The sequence below is a fragment of the Haliotis cracherodii genome, unplaced genomic scaffold, assembly GCF_022045235.1.
Source record: "Haliotis cracherodii isolate W230 unplaced genomic scaffold, xgHalCrac1.p SCAF_7, whole genome shotgun sequence".
NCBI lineage: Eukaryota > Metazoa > Mollusca > Gastropoda > Lepetellida > Haliotidae > Haliotis > Haliotis cracherodii.
In genome coordinates, this window is record NW_027266330.1 from 2,421,695 (window position 1) to 2,444,790 (window position 23,096).

Consider the following 23,096-nt stretch of genomic DNA (forward strand, 5'->3'; position numbering starts at 1 on the left):
TATTAGAACGCTTGTTGACAGGTGCTCGCTTCCGTTCACGTGGTCTACATTTCCCGCCGTTTTGGAAAGTGCATTGTTGATAGTGAGAAAGTTTCAAGATCTTCGAAATGGCACCCAGAGATTATGCAGCAGAAAAGGGTATGTTTATTTTTATATTATGCCATGTAAACAATTTCAGTTCAAAGATCTAACGTAGTCTATTTCTTGTGTGATGTAAATGAAGGAATATCTTGCATTAAATTAAAACTTTGCTGACCGGCTTTCTAGTACGGCCTGTTCAGCATACAGTCTCAGCGTTTAAATATTCGCCAAAGATCATGAATATCGTCGATCAGTTCTGCTGGTTTCGTAAAGTATGAAAAACAGGTTTAAGTGATTATCATGATTATTGTCAACCGTAGTTAGTACATACAATGTAGTATGGATTTGCGCAAAAGAGTTATAAACGAGAATTAACTTTCCAAGTTGGATACTTTAAATTTGACGCCTAACCCTTCCATTTTATTGCAGAGAAAATATCAACATTCCTCAAGGAGTTCTATCAAGATGGCGACAAGAGGGGAAAGGATTTTGTATATACACAGCAGTTGGTATGTGTTTTGCTTTTACTGAAACAACAAATATGTTGTGTGTAATCACATCCTTGAATTTGCAGACTTTTATTGCCATGTCTTGTAAAAGTTTCAAATGTGTAGTCTCTGGTAGGGTATCACAGACCCTACTTGTTTATCCAGCTAAGTGTAACATAGTGGGCAGATTTTATGTTCTGTCAGTACAGGGTTAGAAACTGGCACTGGTTCTGTAGTCCTTGCCGAAGTGTCCAATAGTAAAGGTATCATGAAGACTAGTAGAAATTTACCATTATCAAGGGCTTTGCTGTGGACTAAAGATGCTAGTTTCTGCTGCTGCTGCTGTACTTGTGATATTCCCCCACAATGGAAGTGGACAATGAAATTGACCATGTTAACTATTTCAGTTGTTCAAATGGACACTTAATCATGTAATCAGTAGTAGGTCTGTATTTTGCAGTACCATTGGCCAATGTGCAGTTCAAGCAAGTTGAGGCATACAAACTGATACAAGACTTAAGACTCAACAATGTTTTGATTTTCGTGCCAAATTTCAAGCAATCGTCTGCACATCTAATTATATGCTTTAAACATTTTTACATCTGTCCATCATGGACGTGGAGGATGAACAATATAACATGATGATTTAGTTTGATCCAATTAGATCTGGCATGATATAGCAGGTGTGTGTATTGCTATTCAGAATGTACATTGTCATTGTTGCAATAATTCATATGGAGGCTGCGATATAGTGTTACTTGACTAATTACTAATGTCTCTTAAAAACTACATGGGCAAATGCAGAAGTCCCACCAGCACCATGCACTATATTACACTGTTATTAATATATTAATATCAGTTAGGCTGGGATAATACACCAAAAGTGCAATCCGATATGCATCACAATACTTGCATGTACTCTCATCTGCAGAGTAAGCTATCTTTCGCATAGACAGCATGGCCAAATACACTTAGATATGAATCAATACTTTTTACTTGATACATCTGAATGTGATCGATACTTGCACAGAGAGGTGAAATATCGAGCACCATTAATAGCAGGCTAGCTGTGTTAACAACCTTGATGGTTGTAGATCGCACTCAGGTAGGAGGTAGAATAAAACCAGTGTGTGAAGACGGGTCTCTGTGGAAGTATTGTTATTATGATTTGTTGTTTGCAGATGAAACTTGCCCACAGGGAGCAGGTCAGTCTTGAGATCGACCTGGAACATGTCCGAGAGTATGAGCCTGACCTGGCTGATGCCATTGTTGAAAACGCACGTCGCTATGGCAACTTGTTTGCTGATGCGGTTCAGGAATTACTGCCTGTGTACAAAGAAAGAGATGTAAGTGACACGACATAGTTTCTCTATAGTATCTGTATGTTTTTATCCTGTGCACTGACTGATGTTATCTTCCTGAAGCAGAACGTATGTTGCAGCAACTAGTTATCTTGAAACTAGTCAAATACTGACAATGTTATGGGGACTAACCACCATGGCTTTAGTACAGGGATGAGAATTTTCCACTGAATTTTACAAATTTCATAATGACAAGGATAACTTCTTATGCATGCCATAACAATATATGCATCACCCACGGCTAACTTTCAGTGTGGTAGTTTACTTTTATTCATTCTCATCCCTGTGAGTATGATGTGAGATTATGTTATATGTAATATTATGAACATTTTGTTGCATTTAACCATCTGATTATCTTGATGCTTGACATTGCATTGTGTCAGGGCCTTGACCTCTGTTAAAACTGAACACCTAATTGAGTTGTGGTGTTTTACAGCTTGTGAACAAGGACACGCTAGATGTTTACATCGAACACAGGATGTTGATGGAACAACGGAGTCACCCCGACGGCCAGGAGGTCACACGAGACCCCATGAACAAATACCCCCCAGAGCTGATGAGGAGATTGTGAGTGGATGACTGTCTACACTTACCATGCTACCAACTCCAGATTTGCAGTATTAATGTAGAGACATCACCCTGGATTATCTCCCTTGGATTCTCATTCACAATATCTTTTGTGAAAGTACTGGAATACTGGTCCTAACTCAGTGTGATATGTTAAGGTTATAGAAAGTCCTTATCACTCAATCATGTAGCAGATAGCCTTGGGGACAACTCTTTGGTTTCTGAAACAGTTGCTTGAAGCATCATGTAGATATTTTCTTAAATCTGAACATGACATTGGGTCTTGTCTACTGGTCTGGAGCCTGAGTCAAGTAAAATTCTGTGTGGTCAAGTAAGCTCAGTGAACAGTAGTTGATTTTATAACACTTAGATGTACTGAAAATGATGATTGGTTCCGACTGGTGATGTTGGTGTTGGTGTTTCAGTGAAGTGTACTTCAAGGCTCAGGGGGATCAGAAGCATTCCGCTATTCGAGAGGTCAAGGCCGAGCACATTGGCAAGCTGGTGTGTGTCAAGGGCATCGTGACCCGAGCGACGGAGGTTAAACCCATGATGACCGTCGCCACCTACACCTGCGACACGTGCGGCAATGAAACCTACCAGCCTGTAAGTATCATATAGTCCCCAGTGGTCATGTTGTGCAGTCACCATGGTGACTCCAGGCCTCTGTAGTCTGCTTGCATGAGAGCCGACCTGTGAAGGTCGAGTGACTACAGTGTGTTGTTTGTTGACTCCCTGTCTTATGACGACAAATCATTGCTCTTGCTATCGACCACCTGTCTGCCAGGTCAAGGAAGAAGTACTGTCCGGCAGCTCCGCCATCGTGATGTTGCTCTCTGCAGCTAATAACAAGTACTCATATTTGAACACTTTCTTGTTTTTATCTGTCAATCTGTCAAGATCTTCAAGGAAATTCAAGATGTGGCTTGTTTTAATAATGTTAAATGAAAGAAACTTTAGTATCGGTGAATACCACTGGCAGTTGTTCCTTGTAGAAGTGAATCCTAGACCGGTCATGGTATACCTAACTCCAGTCATGGTATACCTCATTGAACAGTGGAATATGAGGGCTATGATTCTATACCAGACCGATGCTTCAGTTTCGTTACTGTTTTGAACTGGTATAACTGATGGAGCATCTAATGGTGACTTGTGTTGCAGATCAACTCCCCGTCGTTCATGCCGCTGTTGATGTGTCCCAGCCAGGAGTGCACCGTCAACCGCTCCGGGGGGAGGCTCTACCTGCAGACTCGGGGCTCCAAGTTCGCCAAGTTTCAGGAAATTAAGATCCAAGAACATGTAAGCTTACATTTTAGTCTCAGATTGAGGCTTCAGCGTTTCCATTCCTGTAAATCTGAAGTATTCCTATTTCAACTCTTTCAACACGACAGGCTGGTAAACCAACTACAGAGAAGTCATGTCAAAATAATACTTAAAGTTGTGAACCTACCTGTCATTTTCATTCATTTATTGGGCGGTTGGGTAGTCTAGTGGTTCAAGCGTTCACTCGTCACGCCGAAGACCCGGGTTCGATTCCCGACATGGGTACAATGTGAGAAGCCCTTTCCTGGTGTCCCCCCGCGCCATGATATTGCTGGAATATTGCTAGAAGTGGCGTAAAACAATACTCAATCAACAAACAATCATTCATTTATTAGATTTATCACTTTATCACTCTTTAATACATATTTCATGTTAATTTATCTTAGTTTATCAATATATAAAAACATTATACACTTTCCCATAATTCGCCATAAGCAATTGGACTTGCTTCAGTTGAGACTATTGAAAAGGTTGTAACGGATGTCATCCCACCATTGTCTGTGCCAAGTGTCATGCTGCAGCTGATGTATATAGTGTTGCCATGGACTGTTTGTTTCAGAGTGACCAAGTTCCGGTGGGCAACATTCCCAGGAGCATGACCATCTTCTGTCGAGGAGAAACGACCCGCCTGGCCCAGCCTGGCGACCATGTCAGCATCACTGGTGTATCCTTCCATAGATGACAGTCACCACGGGCCTGGCACTTAGTAGCAACATTCACAATGTGATGAGAAAAGCAGAGTTAAAAACGCTCTTCGTATCAGTGCAGGGGACGTAGGGAAGAGTTTGTGCCATATTTCTTACAGGTGTTTATCTAGACCTGCACTTGGGCTGATATTCTGCCCCCAGTCTGTAGCATGTCGATCCAAATTCTTAAGACCCGTGAAGATCCAGGGTAGAATAGGTCTACAGCAACCCAAGCTTGCGGTGAAAGGTGACTGGTTGTCATAGGAGGTGACTAACTAGATCGGGTGTTCTCACTCACTGACTTGGTTGATGCAGGTCATCAAATCTCAAGTGCGTAGATTGATGCTCATGATGTCAATCACTGGATTGTCAGGTCCAGACTCGATTATTTACAGACCGCCGTCATATAGCTGGAATATTGTTAGTGCTGTGTTAAACAACAGAAAAACATAAACAGGAATTTCAAGTTTCCCAATTCATGTCCGTGTAATGGCCTTGTAGCGGTAACTTGTATCACAGATCGCAGGACCAGGAAACATGTAAAAGGCGTTTATGCTTAGATTTACATAATTGCACTGAATACAGTGTTAAATACCCTATTTAGAAAATTATATCCTAAAACAAATTGTATGTTTTCTCAATTTGCCTACAAAGGGCACTGTTTCGAATCCTAGATAAATCCTCGTCCTATCTGCAGGTTATTCAATAGCATGGTGATATTTATCATGTATAATTAGTTTTGTCGATGTCATGACTGATTATTGGGAGTCCGAAGGCTGACCTGGAAGGAGGTGAAGACAACCGGGGGAATAAGACATGACCCTGACATGATGATTATACTTCCCACAAGTTACACCGGATCTACAGCTTCAGCTTTGGGGTGATAAGTCTGTTGTTATGTTACCGTCTTTAACTTTGTAAGATATTTCTGCCGATGGTGAAGACCGGCTTTGGACAATTACAGCAAGGACTCCTGTCTGAGACTTACATGGAGACACACGTGAGTGAAATAGTGCTAGCACACAAAATGTTGACACGTGAGTGAAACAATAACAATTAATGTAATGCTGTTCTGATGGACGACACATGGAATGTTTGGGGTATTTTCAGAAGTTCCCAGATCTGTGGAAACTGTTTTGTTGATCCTTATCAAGCTGCTAACAGGCCTTGCATTTCAAAGTCCCTCTTGAACAACTGTTGAAAATCCTTGACAAACTAAATATTTTAATTTGTTGGTTGCGAGAATAGATCTTGTAAACTTTGCAGTGTTCGTACTGCTGTTTAGGTCTGGTGACGAATACAGTATGCTGGATTTTAGGATATATTAATGCTATTGCTAATGACCTACCTGAAATGGCCTTTAAATGTGATAGTTGAAGGCCTTAAATTTTCATGTTCCATATCTGTATGAACCTTGTGTATTCTGATACATCTGGCAGAGTTGAAACATTTGCATTTCATAAACAACGGTAAGCATGTTTTCTGTCTTTGCAGCGAAACATCCAGTACAAAGCAAACTGACACTAAGCAATTAGTGATATTTTGACCTTATGTCCGTTCAGGGCTGGGGGCATGTATTGTCTTTCAGTTTTTAGCAATTCTGTTCAAGAAAGTTCGGATGTGTTTGTTTTGTGAACTTGTTGTTTGTCCTCGCAGCGAATCATCAAGATGAACAAGACTGAGGATGATGAGCTGGACGCACAGGAGCTGAGCGAGGAGGAGCTGAAGCAGCTCGCAGGTACGGCCCACATCCTTGTGTAGTTGAACATGGATTTAATAAAACAGAATGCCTCCAACACATCTGTGCTCTGCCATAGTTAGCCGAGTGGTACAGGCGGTCACTCGTCAGCCGAAGGCCCAGGTTTGATTCCCTACATGGGTACAATGTGTGAAGCCCATTGTTGTTCGTTGTTGCTGAAATATTGCTAAAACAGCGTAAAAACAAACTCGGCCTTTCTGAGTTCTGCTGCAGCCACAAAGCCTGGCTGGTTGAACATTTCTGACTTGCATTTTTTTTCTACCTTTCCTCAGTCAGTCACCATGGTCACTGTCAGGTGCGCCGTCCGAAACAGAACCTGTGGTCGGAACTACGACAACTGTATTTGCAAATATGTTAAAGCTTGAATCTGATTGGACCTTTTGTGACTTTCAGATTATGAAATGTGCTGATAGTAACTTGAGACTCATAAAGCAACGAAAATCAGGATGTTTACATTAAATAATTAAAGCAGCTGTGAATGGATTTGAGACAGTCGACGAATCCCATAGTTGTATAAAATAAACCCATCTACATGAATCTGCCGGATGTCCAACTGAGTGTAAATATTATGCGCTAGTCAATAAATTATTGTGAGAATCCGGTGGGTACAATGTCATATACAGCTGTTACTCACAGTGCACAGTGCACAATGGTTATGCAGGCATGATTCTTCCGCAGATCTGTGAATTTTAATTACCACAAATTTGTTAAAATACAATGGCTGGCCCCACAAACATCCCCAAATTATGGACCATGCTCCATTGCAAAGAAGTTTCAGCTGCAAAGTAAAACATCCCTTCTCATCCCTGTCCATAACAACCGTTGCCTGACATTGTTGTTTTTTTCCAGAGGACGACTTCTACGACAAGTTGGCCAGCAGCATCGCGCCGGAGATCTATGGACACGAGGATGTGAAGAAGGCGCTGTTGCTCCTGCTGGTGGGCGGAGTGGACCAGTCTCCCAAGGGGATGAAGATCAGAGGTAGGGCTAGTGTGGAGCAGGCATAAGATGGTTTCTGACAGGTGCTTCTCTCACTCACTCTTCAAAACGTACCCAAATGCCTCACCCTAATTTTGAATGAATATTTCTGCGACTACTGTGCACAACTACAGATAGTCCTCGGTTTGCTTTTACGAACTTGGGATCACTTCAAAAAGGGGTTGTTGGGTAGGCTAGTGTTTGCTCGTCACACTGAAGGACTGGGTTTTATTGCCACACTGGTACAAATTGGGATGCCAGTGTCTGCCAACCATAATATTTATGTCATTCTACTAAAAGTGCCATATAAATATTCGGCAAACATTGGGTCAGAGGTTCTTGTCCTAGAGTTGTTCATAGGAACCGTTGTGACACCAAGGTGGGAGTCTTTCTAAGGAAACAGAAATTTAGTATTTCAACATTAATGGCAGCAGCAGCATAAGTTTGAATTTATTCAATTATATTTTGGAAATTTCCATGTCTTCTTTGTTTACAAGCTTAGTCAGTATTCCCAGCAAATGATGGATTTGTTGAACAATGTGCATGTGTCATCATGTTTTGGTGGAAATGTAACTATACAAATTCTAATAGTCAAGCCTCATGAATCATGCGATGGGGTCTTTGTTGGTCTCTCGATGTAGTAGATTGACAATGACTTGCTACTTGATTAAGTCGTTGATGGATGTTCAGTTACTCCTCCTCCTCCTCCTCCTCCTCCTCACCACTCCGCTGTCTGTTACAGGGAACATCAACATCTGCCTGATGGGTGACCCCGGTGTGGCCAAGTCACAGCTCCTGTCCTACATCGACAGACTCGCACCCAGAAGTACGTCCACACCAAACCCTGTGTTTGTGTTCTTGTTTAGGACTAAATGTAACCATTTCTTTATGACTGAAGTCAGAACGGGCTTCATCACCAGTACTCAGTTGTGGCACCGCAAATAGCTGCGTGAATGCTGATTTGGCGTATGTAATACACTCTCACTGAATTTAGAACTCGATGACCTGTTCATTCCCTGCCAACAGTTAAGGGTGCCACTTGGCTACATCACCAGTAGATTGGCCTGATGTTAAAGAGGTCCTCAGAGCCAGTAGAATGTCAAGCTTTTTAGTGGGTGTCCATACATATCATCATTGTTCGGGCTGGTAGAAGTTTCAGGTTGAGCTGAATCCCAGCAGGATCTAGTGGGGAGCTCCGTTCATGAAACTAGTGCTTGTTGATGGACTGCCATTGTCAGTTCATCAAGTATTTGTTTCAAAGATACTTGGGACATTTTACTGCATGGGGTGAACTAAAGGACTGCGCCATTGTCCTCCATTGAAGTATTGGGCTACACACTTGGCTGGTGGCTAGTTTATTGGAACAAACATTGCCGTTGTCCACTGGAAGCACAAGGATGATATGAAGGGCTAGAAGATATAGTGGTTTGTTACAGTGGTTACTGTGGTTGTTACAGTGTCGTTGCAGCGGTCGTTACAGTGGTTTGTTTGCTTCAGGTCAGTACACGACGGGGCGGGGCTCGTCGGGCGTCGGTCTGACGGCGGCGGTGATGAAGGACCCCCTGACAGGGGAGATGACGCTGGAGGGCGGGGCACTTGTCCTGGCAGACCAGGGTGTGTGCTGTATTGACGAGTTCGACAAGATGATGGACGGCGACAGAACGGCCATCCATGAGGTCATGGAACAGCAGACCATCTCCATCGCCAAGGTAACACACCTAATAAATCAGTACATGACATTCATCATGGATTTGAATCATTTGATTATGATCATTCCCGAGGGTTGTCAGCACCATACCTGGCCCATGGGTTTCCCTGGTAAATGTGAGCCATGCATAACTTTGCACAAGACATCACCAGTCCAGATTACAGCCTGTGATTAAACTTTAAATCTCTTCAAAGCTGCATTCAACTCCAACTCACTCTCCTTGCACTCAGCAGGAAGTGATACCACTACTGCTTTTGCCATGATTTTATTTTACTATTTTTTTTGTTTTTGGATTTTTTTCTCAAATATAAAGATCAGTATGTGCTTATCAAACATTTGTTAGGACACTTTTATAAGCACCAACTGAAGACATGTGAGAAGACCTGTCCCTTCAAGTCAACTTTGTTGCTATCTGACAGTAAGATAAGTATTATGAACATTTGGATTGTTGAGATGAACTGTAAACTAAGGGGGTACTTCCTGATGAAGCTTCCAGGCTTGTTGTGAAGTGTATCGTGAGTTTGTTACTTGCATGTCTGTGTTCCTCGTTACAGGCAGGGATCATGACAAGTCTGAACGCCCGTGTGTCGATCCTGGCCGCAGCCAACCCCGCCTACGGCCGCTACAACCCCAAGAAGACCATCGAGCAGAACATCCAGCTCCCGGCCGCTCTGCTGTCCAGGTTTGACCTGCTGTGGCTCATCCAGGACAAGGCTGACCGAGAGAACGATCTCAGGTGAGGCAAGCTGGGCGGACTTCTTACACGTCTTGGATGTTTAGTGTATTGAGTGTTGTCACTTGTGAAACAGGAAGCGGTTATTGAGGTATATTGTTTCTGTTTCAGACTGGCCCAGCACATCACATACGTCCACCAGCACAACATCCACCCGCCCTGTCAGTTCACGCCCCTGGACATGAAGCTGATGAGGTAAGTCCTGAAACATTGCAGATAGATGAGGAAATAACTGCCATTCAAGAAGTTGGCAGAGAAGTACAACTTTATGGATAACAACTTCTGGTTGATAACGGTGTGATAGTCTACATTCAAACTTTGCTATATGCAATAAACCAGAAGTTGTTGTGCATTAAGATGTACGTTTTTTCTTTGATAAGGACACATGGAGAATGACTACTAAACATTTAAAAAAGAGTAGAGTCTAAAAAAGTCTTCAATTATTGTTAGAATTGTTTGAATCTGTTTTGTTGGTAAATTTTCGGTAGGAAAAATTCCAATAAGCTTTGATTGTTGGGATTTAATATATGTTGGCGTTTTGTGTAGACGTTACATAGCTCTCTGCAAGAAAAAGAACCCAGCTGTGCCGGAAGGCTTGGCCGAATTCATCACCGGCGCCTACGTGGAGATGAGGAAGGAGGCTCGTAACAACAAGGACATGACCTTCACCAGCGCCAGGACGCTCCTCGCCATCCTCCGCCTCTCGACTGCACTGGTGAGACATCCTCAGATTGTACTGTTGACAGCTCTACGTTCTAAACTCTTGTGAGGCAGCCCAGTGGTGGCGTTCACTCGTTGTGCTCAAGGCCAGGGTTTGATTCCATACATGGGTACAATGTGTGAAGTCCATATTTGATCTCCCCCGTCGGGATATTGCTGGAATATTGCTACAAGTGACATACACCCTCCTGGGACACTCCCAGTACATACTCCGTTATTCCCTGGTGACTGTCATTCGCATGTACCAGGGGACCTTGATGTGTAGGTGCCCAACAGACCCTGATGTAGTTCTGTTAAATGTCCACAGCTTGATGGAATACACTAAGATGGGTTCTTAAGTCCATAGTTCAAGTTGCTGCTATGAAACGAATGTGTATCTTCAGTACGCATAACAGAAACAATACTGCATAGCTTCCTATAGTATTGATCCAAATTACACAATATTATTAGCAATATCTGGAGATAGATAGAAGTTCTGCAGATCACTGGGTTGTGTTGTTTGACATGCTGTTTTGTTCTACAGGCCCGTCTCCGACTAGCCGACACCGTGGAGAAGGAGGATGTGAACGAGGCGATGCGGTTGATGGAGATGTGCCGAGACTCGCTCAACCCGCACCACGACATGCACACCAGGTGAGTGACTTACTGCGACTAGTCTGACATGTTGTCTGATTCAGTCCAGCTGCTTGATCTCATTACAATCTGATCTTGTACACTGATACAACACCTGCCTTGAGGACTCAGGACACAGCATTTGGCTTCATTTCTCTTTCACCACCAACTCTGCCTTCTCGGGTTCTCCCACGGAGCTCAGAATCAATAGGGTGTATTAAGTATCCACAAGGACATAATGGTGCAGTCTTCATTTTGTACCACTGGGAAATACTTTTTAAAAACTTGAAGATTTGAACACACAATGCCATTTAGAAAGTGGTCAAATGTCATATTTGGGAAAACACTTTCTGAGTAAAGGTACAGATTCTCATACTTTTGGGGGTTAAGTCCTGTCAGGGAATCGAACCCACATTGCCAGAGTGAGGCACCTAGTCGCCAGTACACAAAGTCAGCGATCTAACCCACTCAGCCACCGAGGCTTCCACAAAAATGGAAGTCCGAGTTTTGAGTTTCAGAAATTCTCACAAATGACATTTTGAAAAAAAGGTAACCTATTCAAATGATATAATTAGCAAACTAAGACAAACGAGGGTGAATTGTTTTACAAGATGAGGTACTGATCTGTCAGTATTGGTCGTACTATTCCACTGACTGCCTCAAGTACACTTCTGAACTTGTCCTGCCTGCTTCAATATCATTTAGGAATCAATAGCACAGGGAAACAAGAAATCTGGTTTTGTTTCAGTATTTGTGGCAAAAATGTTAAGTTGGTTGGGGAAAAGATTATGTATAAAATAAACTGCTGGTGGTAGATTTTCAGATAATTTTCAAAAGTATTTGAAACTTTTTAGACAAGTTATATATATTGATAGCAACAGCAAGTATTTTTTATTTTAGATTTTATTTGTAGTTGGCATGATTGAAAAACATACTGTTTTAGGTTATTTTTCACATTTAAACTTTAGGTATTCGTCAGATTCGTAATTCAAGTTTTAAACACCCATCTAGCCAAAGATCAATGACACAAAGTTGGCCATAATTTTTGTCTTAGATAGTTTTCAGATTTCTATTTGAGAGTGCTAAATATAAATTATATTTGCAGGGTACAAAATGTGACTGACCAGATCTTTGCTGTGATCCGTGAAATGGCCCCGGCCAAGGGTGTGAAGTCAGTGAAAGTGAGCGACATTCTGGAGCAGTGTACGTCTAAAGGATTCAAACCGGACCGGGTCGACGCCTGCATAGACGAGTACGAGGAACTGAACGTATGGCAGGTCAACAACGCCAGGACAAGACTCACATTTGTGTAAAACTGGCGATTCTTGGGACTGACTGAAACACTAGCAATTAACATAGTTCTTGGTTAATCAAGTCATTGATGAGAAACAACCATCATTTCATGGACGTCTTGGACAAGAAATTCAAATCACTGCCGAAGCAGGAAAGTAACAGCTTGGAACATGTCTCCCCTGGCTCTGGGGTGTAGAGAACATATATTGTTCATCTGACATTGTCAATCTCATGCATACTATCATAAGGTCATGATTTCAAGGAAGCAGTTTTAATGTAACTTTACTATTTGTATTTTATGAGTTGTCTGACTGGAGTGCTCCTGTGGCGAGTGCTGTGTACATAGTATCACCTCACTGTATATATCATGTCTGTAGAATCATTACCTGGTATTATCGTCATCACGAAACAACTTCTCTATTAAGAGGAGACTAGTTTTGAACTTGTACAATTTTGTAAATTCATTCTGCCTGAAATAAATTCTTCATCTCATGTTGCGAGTTGTGCTCCGCCGGGTGGAACTTGTGTGTGGTGTAGTCGTGTGGATGGTGTGAAACTGGGGCCTGTGTTGGGACACTGCTTGCGATCTCTTGTTAGTAAAGTAATCAAGTGATTAATTGGTGACAGTGTGTTGTTTGGGGAATGGGATCAGGTGGTCAGGCTCGTTGACTGGGTTGATGCATGTTGATTGCGTGGATCGATCATCATATTGATCGCTAGATTGTCTGGTCCATACTCGATTATCTACATACCGCCATCTTATAGCTGGAATATTGCTGAGTGCGGCGTTAAACAACAAACTAACCAAACCAACAAGCATAGTTGTTTTATGGCAAGCATGGGCTGCTGAAGACCCATTGTACCCCAGACTTTCACAGGTCGAAATCCATATCACCCTGGAGGTGGTTGCTAACGTATATAAAGGCTTTTAGTTTATTATACAGCTTATTGTCGAGAGTTTTAATTGAAGCCTTGTACCCTTGTCAGTCAAGCCACAGACCCACATGCTACCCATGTTACTTCACTCTTAGAACAAGGACAGGGTGCAGGGTACCTGTTCTGACCAGGAATCCCGGCGCGAGGTGTGGGCCTGATTTGTGAACTTGGAACGTTAGTGTTAGTTATCACCTGCCAAGAAGTGGAAGGGGGATATAGGAATGGGAGCTGTCCATCCCACCCATCACATTTTGTTTTCGGAGCATAACACAAAAACCATAAACAATATCTTAACCAACTTGGCACATAGATAGTTCCAGTGGTGAACTGGTACCGTTTGATAGTTTGGTATTTTTAAAAACATTATTTTTTCAAGATTCCATAGCAAATGACTTTGACTTGGACTGAAAATGGCAGTACACTATTTCTTGTCTGGCACACAAAGGGACATGTCGTATTGGCGGGGGAGATAAGTATTTCATCCTTTTTGCGCCCTAGGGACGCAATACTGCTGATGCAGTGGAAGTCACTCTCACCTGGTGCAATGAGACCTGTATACCCTGACCGTCTGTTGGGACTTGCCAGGGGATTATAATACAATATATACAACTTCACTAATGAAATATGTTTAATAACACATCTGATTGGTTGTACAGTGAAGTGACCTGGTTGTGTTGGAGCACACAAGACAATTGCTTTGTCTCTGAAAATATATAATTTTGATTGAAACAAATAACTCCCTTTAAACTGAAAAGATGCCAACTTCTGGAGTTTTCATCCCAGTTCTGTTAAGTGTTTCGCTGTTCTCATCTTCTCTAGTCTGTTTCGCGCTCACTGGTGGTGCCATGCCCACTATGGGATGTTTGCGGTCATCTGGTGGTGCCATGCCCACAATGGGGTGTTTGCGGTCCTCTGGTGGTGCCATGCCCACAATGGGGTGTTTGCGGTTCTCTGGTGGTGCCATGCCCAAAATGGGGTGTTCGCGGTTCTCTGGTGGTGCCATGCCCACAATGGGCTGTTTGCGGTTTTCTGGTGGTGCCATGCTCACAATGGAGTGTTTGCGGTCATCTGGTGGTGCCCTTCCCACAATGGGGTGTTTGCGGTCATCTGGTGGTGCCATACTCACAATGGGGTGTTTGCGATCATCTGGTGGTGCCATACCCACAATGGGGTGTTTGCGGTCATCTGGTGGTGCCCTGCCCACAATGGGGTTTTTGCGGTCATCTGGTGGTGCCCTGTCCACAATGGGGTGTTCGCAGTTCTCTGTTGGTGCCCTGTCCACAATGGGGTGTTCTCAGATCTCTGTTGGTGCCCTGTCCACAATGGGGTGTTCGCAGTTCTCTGTTGGTGCCCTGTCCACAATGGGGTGTTCGCAGTTCTCTGTTAGTGCCCTGTCCACAATGGGGTGTTCTCAGTTCTCTGGTGGTGCCCTGTCCACAATGGGGTGTTCTCAGATCTCTGTTGGTGCCCTGTCCACAATGGGGTGTTCTCAGTTCTCTGGTGGTGCCCTGTCCACAATGGGGTGTTCTCAGTTCTCTGGTGGTGCCCTGTCCACAATGGGGTGTTCTCTGGTAGTGCCCTGTCCACCATGGGGTGTTTGCGGTCATCTGGTGGTGCCCTGTCCACAATGGGGTGTTCTCAGTTCTCTGGTGGTGCCCTGTCCACAATGGGGTGTTCTCAGATCTCTGTTGGTGCCCTGTCCACAATATGGGGTGTCCTCAGTTCTCTGGTGGTGCCCTGTCCACAATGGGGTGTTCTCAGTTCTCTGGTGGTGCCCTGTCCACAATGGGGTGTTCTCTGGTGGTGCCCTGTCCACCATGGGGTGTTTTCAGATCTCTGTTGGTGCCCTGTCCACAATGGGGTGTTTGCGGTCATCTGGTGGTGCCCTATCCACTGAGGATGTTCGCTGTTCTCTGATGGTGCCCTATCCACTGAGGATGTTCGCTGTTCTCTGGTGGTGCCCTGTCCGGAATGGGGTGTTCTCTGTTGGTGCCCTGTCCACAATGGGGTGTTTGCTGTCATCTGTTGGTGCCCTGTCCACAATGGGGTGTTCTCAGTTCTCTGGTGGTGCCCTGTCCACAATGGGGTGTTCTCAGTTCTCTGGTGGTGCCCTGTCCACAATGGGGTGTTCTCAGATCTCTGTTGGTGCCCTGTCCACAATGGGGTGTTTGCGGTCATCTGGTGGTGCCCTATCCACTGAGGATGTTCGCTGTTCTCTGATGGTGCCCTATCCACTGAGGATTTTCGCTGTTCTCTGGTGGTGCCCTGTCCGGAATGGGGTGTTCTCTGTTGGTGCCCTGTCCACAATGGGGTGTTTGCTGTCATCTGTTGGTGCCCTGTCCACAATGGGGTGTTCTCAGTTTTCTGGTGGTGCCCTGTCCACAATGGGGTGTTCTCAGATCTCTGTTGGTGCCCTGTCCACAATGGGGTGTTTGCGGTCATCTGGTGGTGCCCTATCCACTGAGGATGTTCGCTGTTCTCTGATGGTGCCCTATCCACTGAGGATGTTCGCTGTTCTCTGGTGGTGCCCTGTCCGGAATGGGGTGTTCTCTGTTGGTGCTCTGTCCACAATGGGGTGTTTGCTGTCATCTGTTGGTGCCCTGTCCACAATGGAGTGTTCTCAGTTTTCTGTTGGTGCCCTGTCCACTGAGGATGTTCGCTGTTCCCGTTTGGTGCCCTGTCCACTGAGGATGTTCGCTGTTCCCGTTTGGTGCCCTGTCCACTGAGGATGTTCGCTGTTCCCGTTTGGTGCCCTGTCCACTGAGGATGTTCGCTGTTCCCGTTTGGTGCCCTGTCCACTGAGGTGTTTGCTGTGGATGTTCGCTGTTCCCGTTTGGTGCCCTGTCCACAGTGTTGTGTTCGCTGTTCTCTGAAAGTGTCGTGTTCACAGTTGGGCTTTGCTGTTTGCTGTTTGGTGCTTTTACCGTCTCCAAAGTGGGTTGTTCTCTGTTCGGTGCTTGTACTGTTTCCACAATGCATGGTATGTTCGCTGTTCCGTGATTGTACCATCTCCACAGTGCGGTGCTCGCTGTTCGGTGCTTGTACAATATGCACAGTGCGGTGCTCGCTGTTCCATGCTTGTACCATCTCCCCTGAGGGGTATTCGCTGTTCTGTGCGTGTACCGTCTCGTCAGTGGGGTGTTTGCTCTTAGCTTTTGATATCTTCCCCATTAAGCGGAGTTCCCTGTTCGCTGCTACTTCCTCCTCCCTGTACATTGTCCGCTCATAGTACCAGCCCTCTAGGCCAGGCCTGGTATCTCCGTAAAACATCTTCAACTGGCCACCCTTAGAAATGGCAGTTCGCGCGACAAGAGCGTACCGCGTCCTACCGCCATTCTTTATGATCTTCAGGGCACAGTTTGGCCTGCTGGGAGAGTGGTTGATGAACACTGCCACGTTCTTTTGCCCATCTACTGGTTCGCCATCCATGTTGCGATTCCCGTCCAAATACATTCCGTTCGGCAGATGGATAACCCTGTTGGCTACCCCACATTGGGTATACATATCTGACCTCTCGTTCTTGACCTTTTGACCGATGACTTCACCAATATACTCGCACACAGTCTGCCCTTGCATGATATCCTGGGTTGCGAAGCATCCGTAACCGATGTAGTCGTCAATTCTCGCCACCATCGGCTGAGACATGAGGACACAGCTGGGAGCGGGTGTTGATCTGAATCTGGTCAAGCGGCAAATGTCCACGTGAAAGCCGTAATAGCTTTTCCTTATGTCCTTCACTCTGGCCAGGGGGCGCCAAAGAGTCACAAACAGACGGTACCTTCTGGAGATCTCCAGCAAGTCTTCATCCTCCGTGAGACTTGCGACCAAGCGACAATATTCTACATGCATGGCTCGGGAGGGTAGGGTGTTCTCACCTTTGCTGACCAGGGCTGCGAATCGGTGGGGGAATGGACACGGCATGCCGTATCTCCACCCCGGGATTGACAGGTTCCGACGTACGCGAGTTAGTTTTGTATTCTGTGGCCATTGTTCCATGTTTAAATTTACCGCCTTTATTGCGCGTGGGGACATATTCGTGTGGAACTCAAGGTGCAAGGTGGCTGGTCTGGGGAAGCATGGACAACACATCACCCAAGAGACTGATTTGATCTTTCGAGTATTTGTGATACAAATATAATGATGCATGTCTTTAACAATAAGTTCTGCAGTTAGGAATGGTGTGAACGATCTGCGTTTGATTGATTGACTGATTATTCAAAAGTTTTATAGGTGTTCGGGCAACTAGGCCCATTTACACCTTGCCCATAACAAATCTTTGCTAATTACCTAGATAGTTCATAGAGTAGTGAAACTGCAACACGCTTTAATATAAGCAAGAATGACATTCTGAACGTCATGGGGAACTATATTTCCAGAACATAAAAGTCTAGTCAATATTGAGAACTGTTAGAGACTCCACAAGTGCCTTATGCTGATTGACATATTTTTGGCAATTAAGTAAATAATGAGCCACATTGTCAAGCTGATTACACACTGTACACTGTGCAGAAATGTCTTTATTAATAACACTGAGATAAGCACCAAGACCACAATGGACGATCTGCGTTATAATCAAGGCAAAGTTTGACCCGGGTTTAAAACGATTATGCCGACAGGCCGCGCATGCATACCACGTGACCAATGTACTGCATTAATACGCACCGTATTGGTAATGTGTGTGCACGTATATCTGTTGGCAATACATGCAACTCATCTGGCCAGGATCACATACAAGAATGCATATTATCATGCATGACAGTGCATCCGCGATCACTGCGTCACTGCGCCAAATAGCGTGATTCTGATGAGAAAGATGGAGACGAGGCGCCACTTCAGAAACGAAGCTGACACAGCGAGGAATATTAAGTAAGCTATCAACCCCGCCCCATGGCGGTATCTACTACATAAGATATCACTTTGTGCCTAAACTACGGTAAACGCTTTGAGTGGTCGGTTCAACAATGTGGTACACGTCTCGCCGATGTCTGCGCTGGTTGGTGGAACACGACATGGCAGTAGCAGGGGAAAGACTTTACACAATGTATCCCACTTGTGACAATACTGATCTCCAGATATACAAAGTCTCGTGAATGTTATCAATACGGAAGCCTCTTGGGACCACTTGTTTTTTATAAAAAAAATTCTTGAAATTAGATGTTAGGTTGAAATTTTCAAGATACTAAGTTGAAGTTGCAAGATAATAAGTTGAAGTTTCAACCTAGTATCTTGAATTTTTGAGATACATTCAAGATAATCATCTTGAAAATTCAACTTAATTAGTATCTTGAAAATTCAACTTAATTAATATCTTGAAAAGTCAACTAAATTAGTATCTTGAAAATTCAACTTAGTATCTTGAAATTTCAAGTTGGTTGGTAGGTTAACACCGCACTCAGCAGTATTCCAGCTATATGACGGCGGTCTGACCACACGATCCCGTTAGTCGCCTCTTACGAAAAGCATGCATAGGTTGCTGAAGACCTATTCTACCCCGGATCTTCACGGGTCTGAAATATCAAGATAGTATCTTGAAATTTCAACCAAGTATCTTGAAATTTCAACTTAGTATCTTGAAATTACAAGACAGTATCGATTTCTTTTTAATTTTTTTTTTTTTTAAATCAAATGGCCCTAAAAGGCTTCCGTAATCAGTTTGTATAGACCTTTTTCACACTTTGCTACATCCGGTTTGAAAGCGAGGCTTGGAGAGCAGAAGGGGAAGGCTGGATAGCACATGATACACATGGAGATGTCAACAAGGCATGCAATCGGGACAAACTGTGACAATTTAACCATCCCGGTACATTTATCGTAAGTATTGAACATTATTCTTATTCTTATCACTGACAAAATATTCTACTGTTATCTGGTCTCCTTACTGATATAAATTTATCAAGTGAGTCAGGCCGTTCTGTTGTGATTTCAATTTCAAATATCCATGACCACCTGGTAAACCCCCAGTGCAGTTTATGGTAGCTGACCAGACTTAATACAAATCCTACTGGGATCGTGTCAAGTTGCGAGTTGTATTTGAAGTTGAGTAGACAATATTGACCTTTTGACTATATCTAGATAAATGTCCGAAACTAACTCAATTGATATGTTGATATAATTTATCTTATTGTAACTTATTAAGAGTGAGTGAGTATGGTTTTATGCCGCTTTTAGGAATATTCCAGCAATATCACGGCGAGGGACACCAGAAATTGGCTCCACACGTTATGTTTTATTGATTATTAATCATATTAATTTATATATTAGATGATAGTGTGCAATAATTTTATTGATAAAATTATCAAAATTATCACATCATAACAAGACGAGAAATATAAAAAAGTATAAATACATAAAAGAAATTTGTTCTTCATGTCAAATAACGATGATAGAATGAATTTATCTCATCTTGTGATCTGAAAAAGTTAATATTTTCATGCGTGGCACAACCGCAAGTCAAAATATTAACTTAAGTAAACCACAAGATGAGATAAACATTTCATTTGACAAAACAAAAATACAAGTCTTTTTCATATTATATTTTCTTAGTGATCTTCATGACCCTACTCAGAAAACCATAGTGTCAATGACCGACTGTAGGTGTGACAAAACGTGATATTTCACCTGACTTTAATAATCTTATAAATTTCACTCTAGCGAAAGTATGTCTTGAGGATGGCCAGACTAAACAAAGTATTTCATGATTAAATACATACTACAAATATTAAAAACTGTTTCATTAAAATTTCTGAGTGACATTGACATTAATAAATTTGGTATACACTCTGTCATTAAATTGATGCATCTGTTGTGTTTACACAGAATATGCTGTTTGAGCTTTAGACATATATCAGATGAATTGATACCTTCAAAATTGTTCTAAAGTAACATGTACTGTTATTCACTGTGATTAATTTTCCTAAAATGTCTCTATTTCAGAGGGCGGTCGGGTAGCCTAGTGGTTAAAGCGTTCGCTCGTCACGCCGAAGACCCGGGTTCGATTCCTGACATGGGTACAATGTGTGAAGACCATTTCTGGTGTCCCCCGCCGTGATATTCCAGGAATATTGCTAAAAGCGGCGTAAAACCATACTCACTCACTCACCCATCTGCACTATATGCCAAAAGTCATATAAACGGCATGATGACTACAAAAACCATCTAAAACGACACGGACATTCTAGCCACCACTAGCCACCAGCAACGCCACCGTTACAAACAACATGGCTGATGGCCCGTCATCGTCTACTATGGTGATTTATATCAGGAGCTCCCCTACCTGCTCACAAACATTCTGATGAGAGCCCCTAAGCTCGAAACTAGTCACCTGAGATTACTCTTGAGTCTTAGCCCAAACCCAATACTGATCTATCACACCTCTCTATCACCTGAGTGTAATGGCTGATATATAATCGTCTTCCTCTTTCAGCAGCCTGGAAAGCCGCTCCATCACCGCGGTGGTTCAAGTAGAACCGTCGAGCAAAAGGAAGAGAGTTGAATTAGGAACTATTCAGTCCAAATCAGCTGAGAATATCGCAAAAGCGGTGGATTTACCTGATAACCTAGTCGGGTCCTATAAAACATACGGAAAGCGCACGAGCAAAATTGCTTGTAATAACATGCAAATAGGGTATATGATTGCATGTAAAGAGAAAAGTTTGATCCCACGGCCTTTTAGACCATTCATCCAACATTATCAAACAACAATCAAGAGTTGTCCAGAACCAGAAATGAAGCTGTAAAATCATGCACCATATAACTCATGGACACATATTTTCCAACTACAATTGAACATATGTGAACTCAGAGACCTATAGCCACTATGAAGAAAACTAAACTCCAAAGGGATGCTGACAAGACTTCCCTGGATACAACCTTTGCTGCGTGCCAAACAATTTCAACTCGGGAATCCATCAACTGGCACACAAAATAGGATAAAACGTTTCAACGAACTGAAACTAGAGTTTAATGGAAAGAACCCATGTGACCCCAAATTGTTTATGGAACCCACAAAAACCCCTCGCAACAGACCACGCCGCCAAGAGCCAAGAAACTCACCGCCCTTTAACCGCTTCAACATCAACTTCAGACCAGTCGGGACACATCCAGCTGGAAAAAGTCCTCAGGCAGCTTGCTAATGCTCTCAATGTGAGTGGCAATAATAACACTGACATTAGCCATGAATTTTCCAATTTGAATCTTAATGATAACAGTTCAAATAAAAATTCTGAACGTTTCCAAACTGGTTTTGTTATAAATCTGTCTGATAATCAATTTAATGAGACAGAACTTAACGTTCTTAGTAATTTTAAGGGCCTCACTTTTAGCCAACCACCGTTAGAAAAGGAGCTTAGCAAAATATACACCGATCTAAAGGCTTTTTTATTAGGCCAACAAAACGGACACATATGATAATTTCAATGATCTAGATCGGAAATTTGGTCCACGAAGTACCTGGACCATAAATCCGGGCACAGGCTCGACGCTTGATGCATTTATCAAATCAGTTAAACACCAGTTCCTCAAAATGAACACCATAACCTTCTCACGCAACAATCTTACGCATGCACAAAGAACAGCCATGAATAGTCTTTAAAACAACTCTGAAATCGTGATTAAGAAAGCTGACAAAACATCAGCAGTTGTTATTCTCAACACCACTGATTACTAGTATATAACAGAGGCCACATTTCAACTTTTATAAAAAAAATAATAATAAACCATTATCCCACCATTGATTTTGCTAACGAAATCCCACAACTTCTCACTAAAACCTTCACAAAAGAAGAAGTTACATATGACATATTGAATGGGCTGTAACCCAAAGACCCCAAACCCGGTCAGTTCTACCTCCTGCGTAAAATTCACAAAAGCCTAAAACCTGGCAAAGTGCCGGGCCGCCCAATAATAAGCGGAAATGGCACCGCCACTGAACTTATTAGCAGCTTCATTGATGAACACATAAAAGAGTTCGTCAAAAATCATCCTAGCTACATTAGGGACACCCCGCACTTTATCCAGACTCCAGGTAACTTCAACCTCCCACCAATCAGCAACATCAGCCTTGTCACTATGGATGTCACATCCCTTTACACCAACATATCAAATACGGAAGGCCTTCGATCGGTAGCCCAGGCAATTAGGCGTTTCAAACACAACTGGTCTATCAGCCCAATAGTTACTATCTTTACTAAGAACATTTTCGTTTTTAACAATGAACACTTTGTACAAATAAGAGGAACAGCTATGGGCACTAAACTAGCCCCATCCTACACAAACATATTCATGGGAGAACTAGAACAAAAAAAAACCTTCTCAAAAGAACCACTGATACCCCAAACCTACGCGTCAGATTTGTGGACGACATTTTCCTCACCAGAACTTTGGGTTACATCAGATTAGAATTTTTCATCAAAGAAATCAATTAATTAAATCTAACCATTAAATTCACTGCCGAATTGTCTAGGGAAAAAGTGGCTTTCTTAGACACATGGGTCATCTTCAACCGGAAAACAAGTAAATTGGACTTTGAACTATATTGTAAACCCAGGGATACACATTTGTATCTGCTATATATACTTCCTGTCATCCGCATCACATTAAAGGCAAAGGACCATACAGCCAATTCCTCCAACTCAAAAAGATATGCAGCTCGCAATCACAACGTGAGTTCCAAAAGTAATAATCTAGTAAAGTGCGATCTTAGTAGAGGATACCCTAAGAAAATCCTAATGGATAATAAAATGAGAGGAAATGCTAAAGAGAGAACATACCTCTTATTACAAAAACAAACACCCTCAAAGACACCACACCAGTGATCTTTATCACAGATTACAACCCCACTGCACTCAAGGTCA

At 43.0% G+C, this 23,096-nt stretch overlaps 1 protein-coding gene across 1 annotated transcript; it reads left to right on the plus strand.

Moving 5' to 3' along the window:
• The first annotated feature begins 58 nt into the window (after positions 1 to 58).
• Positions 59 to 12,774, plus strand: LOC139447208 (DNA replication licensing factor mcm7-like). The gene is made up of 17 exons (XM_071228433.1): positions 59 to 138; positions 511 to 590; positions 1,751 to 1,915; positions 2,367 to 2,497; positions 2,923 to 3,103; positions 3,659 to 3,796; positions 4,380 to 4,484; positions 5,429 to 5,506; positions 6,163 to 6,244; positions 7,115 to 7,246; positions 7,986 to 8,069; positions 8,741 to 8,952; positions 9,506 to 9,687; positions 9,796 to 9,879; positions 10,231 to 10,399; positions 10,928 to 11,037; positions 12,122 to 12,774. Exons 1-17 carry the CDS (start codon positions 108 to 110, stop codon positions 12,327 to 12,329), a joined length of 2,172 nt encoding a protein of 723 aa, XP_071084534.1. The 5' UTR covers positions 59 to 107; the 3' UTR covers positions 12,330 to 12,774.
• Positions 12,775 to 23,096: the final 10,322 nt, after the last annotated feature.

Excerpts from the sequence above, each read along its gene's own strand:
- LOC139447208 (XM_071228433.1), top strand. The coding sequence starts at position 108 with ATGGCACCCAGAGATTATGCAGCAGAAAAGG. Across the intron at positions 1,916-2,366 it reads CTGTGTACAAAGAAAGAGAT|CTTGTGAACAAGGACACGCT; the intron begins GTAAGTGACACG and ends GGTGTTTTACAG. Across the intron at positions 9,880-10,230 it reads CTGGACATGAAGCTGATGAG|ACGTTACATAGCTCTCTGCA; the intron begins GTAAGTCCTGAA and ends CGTTTTGTGTAG.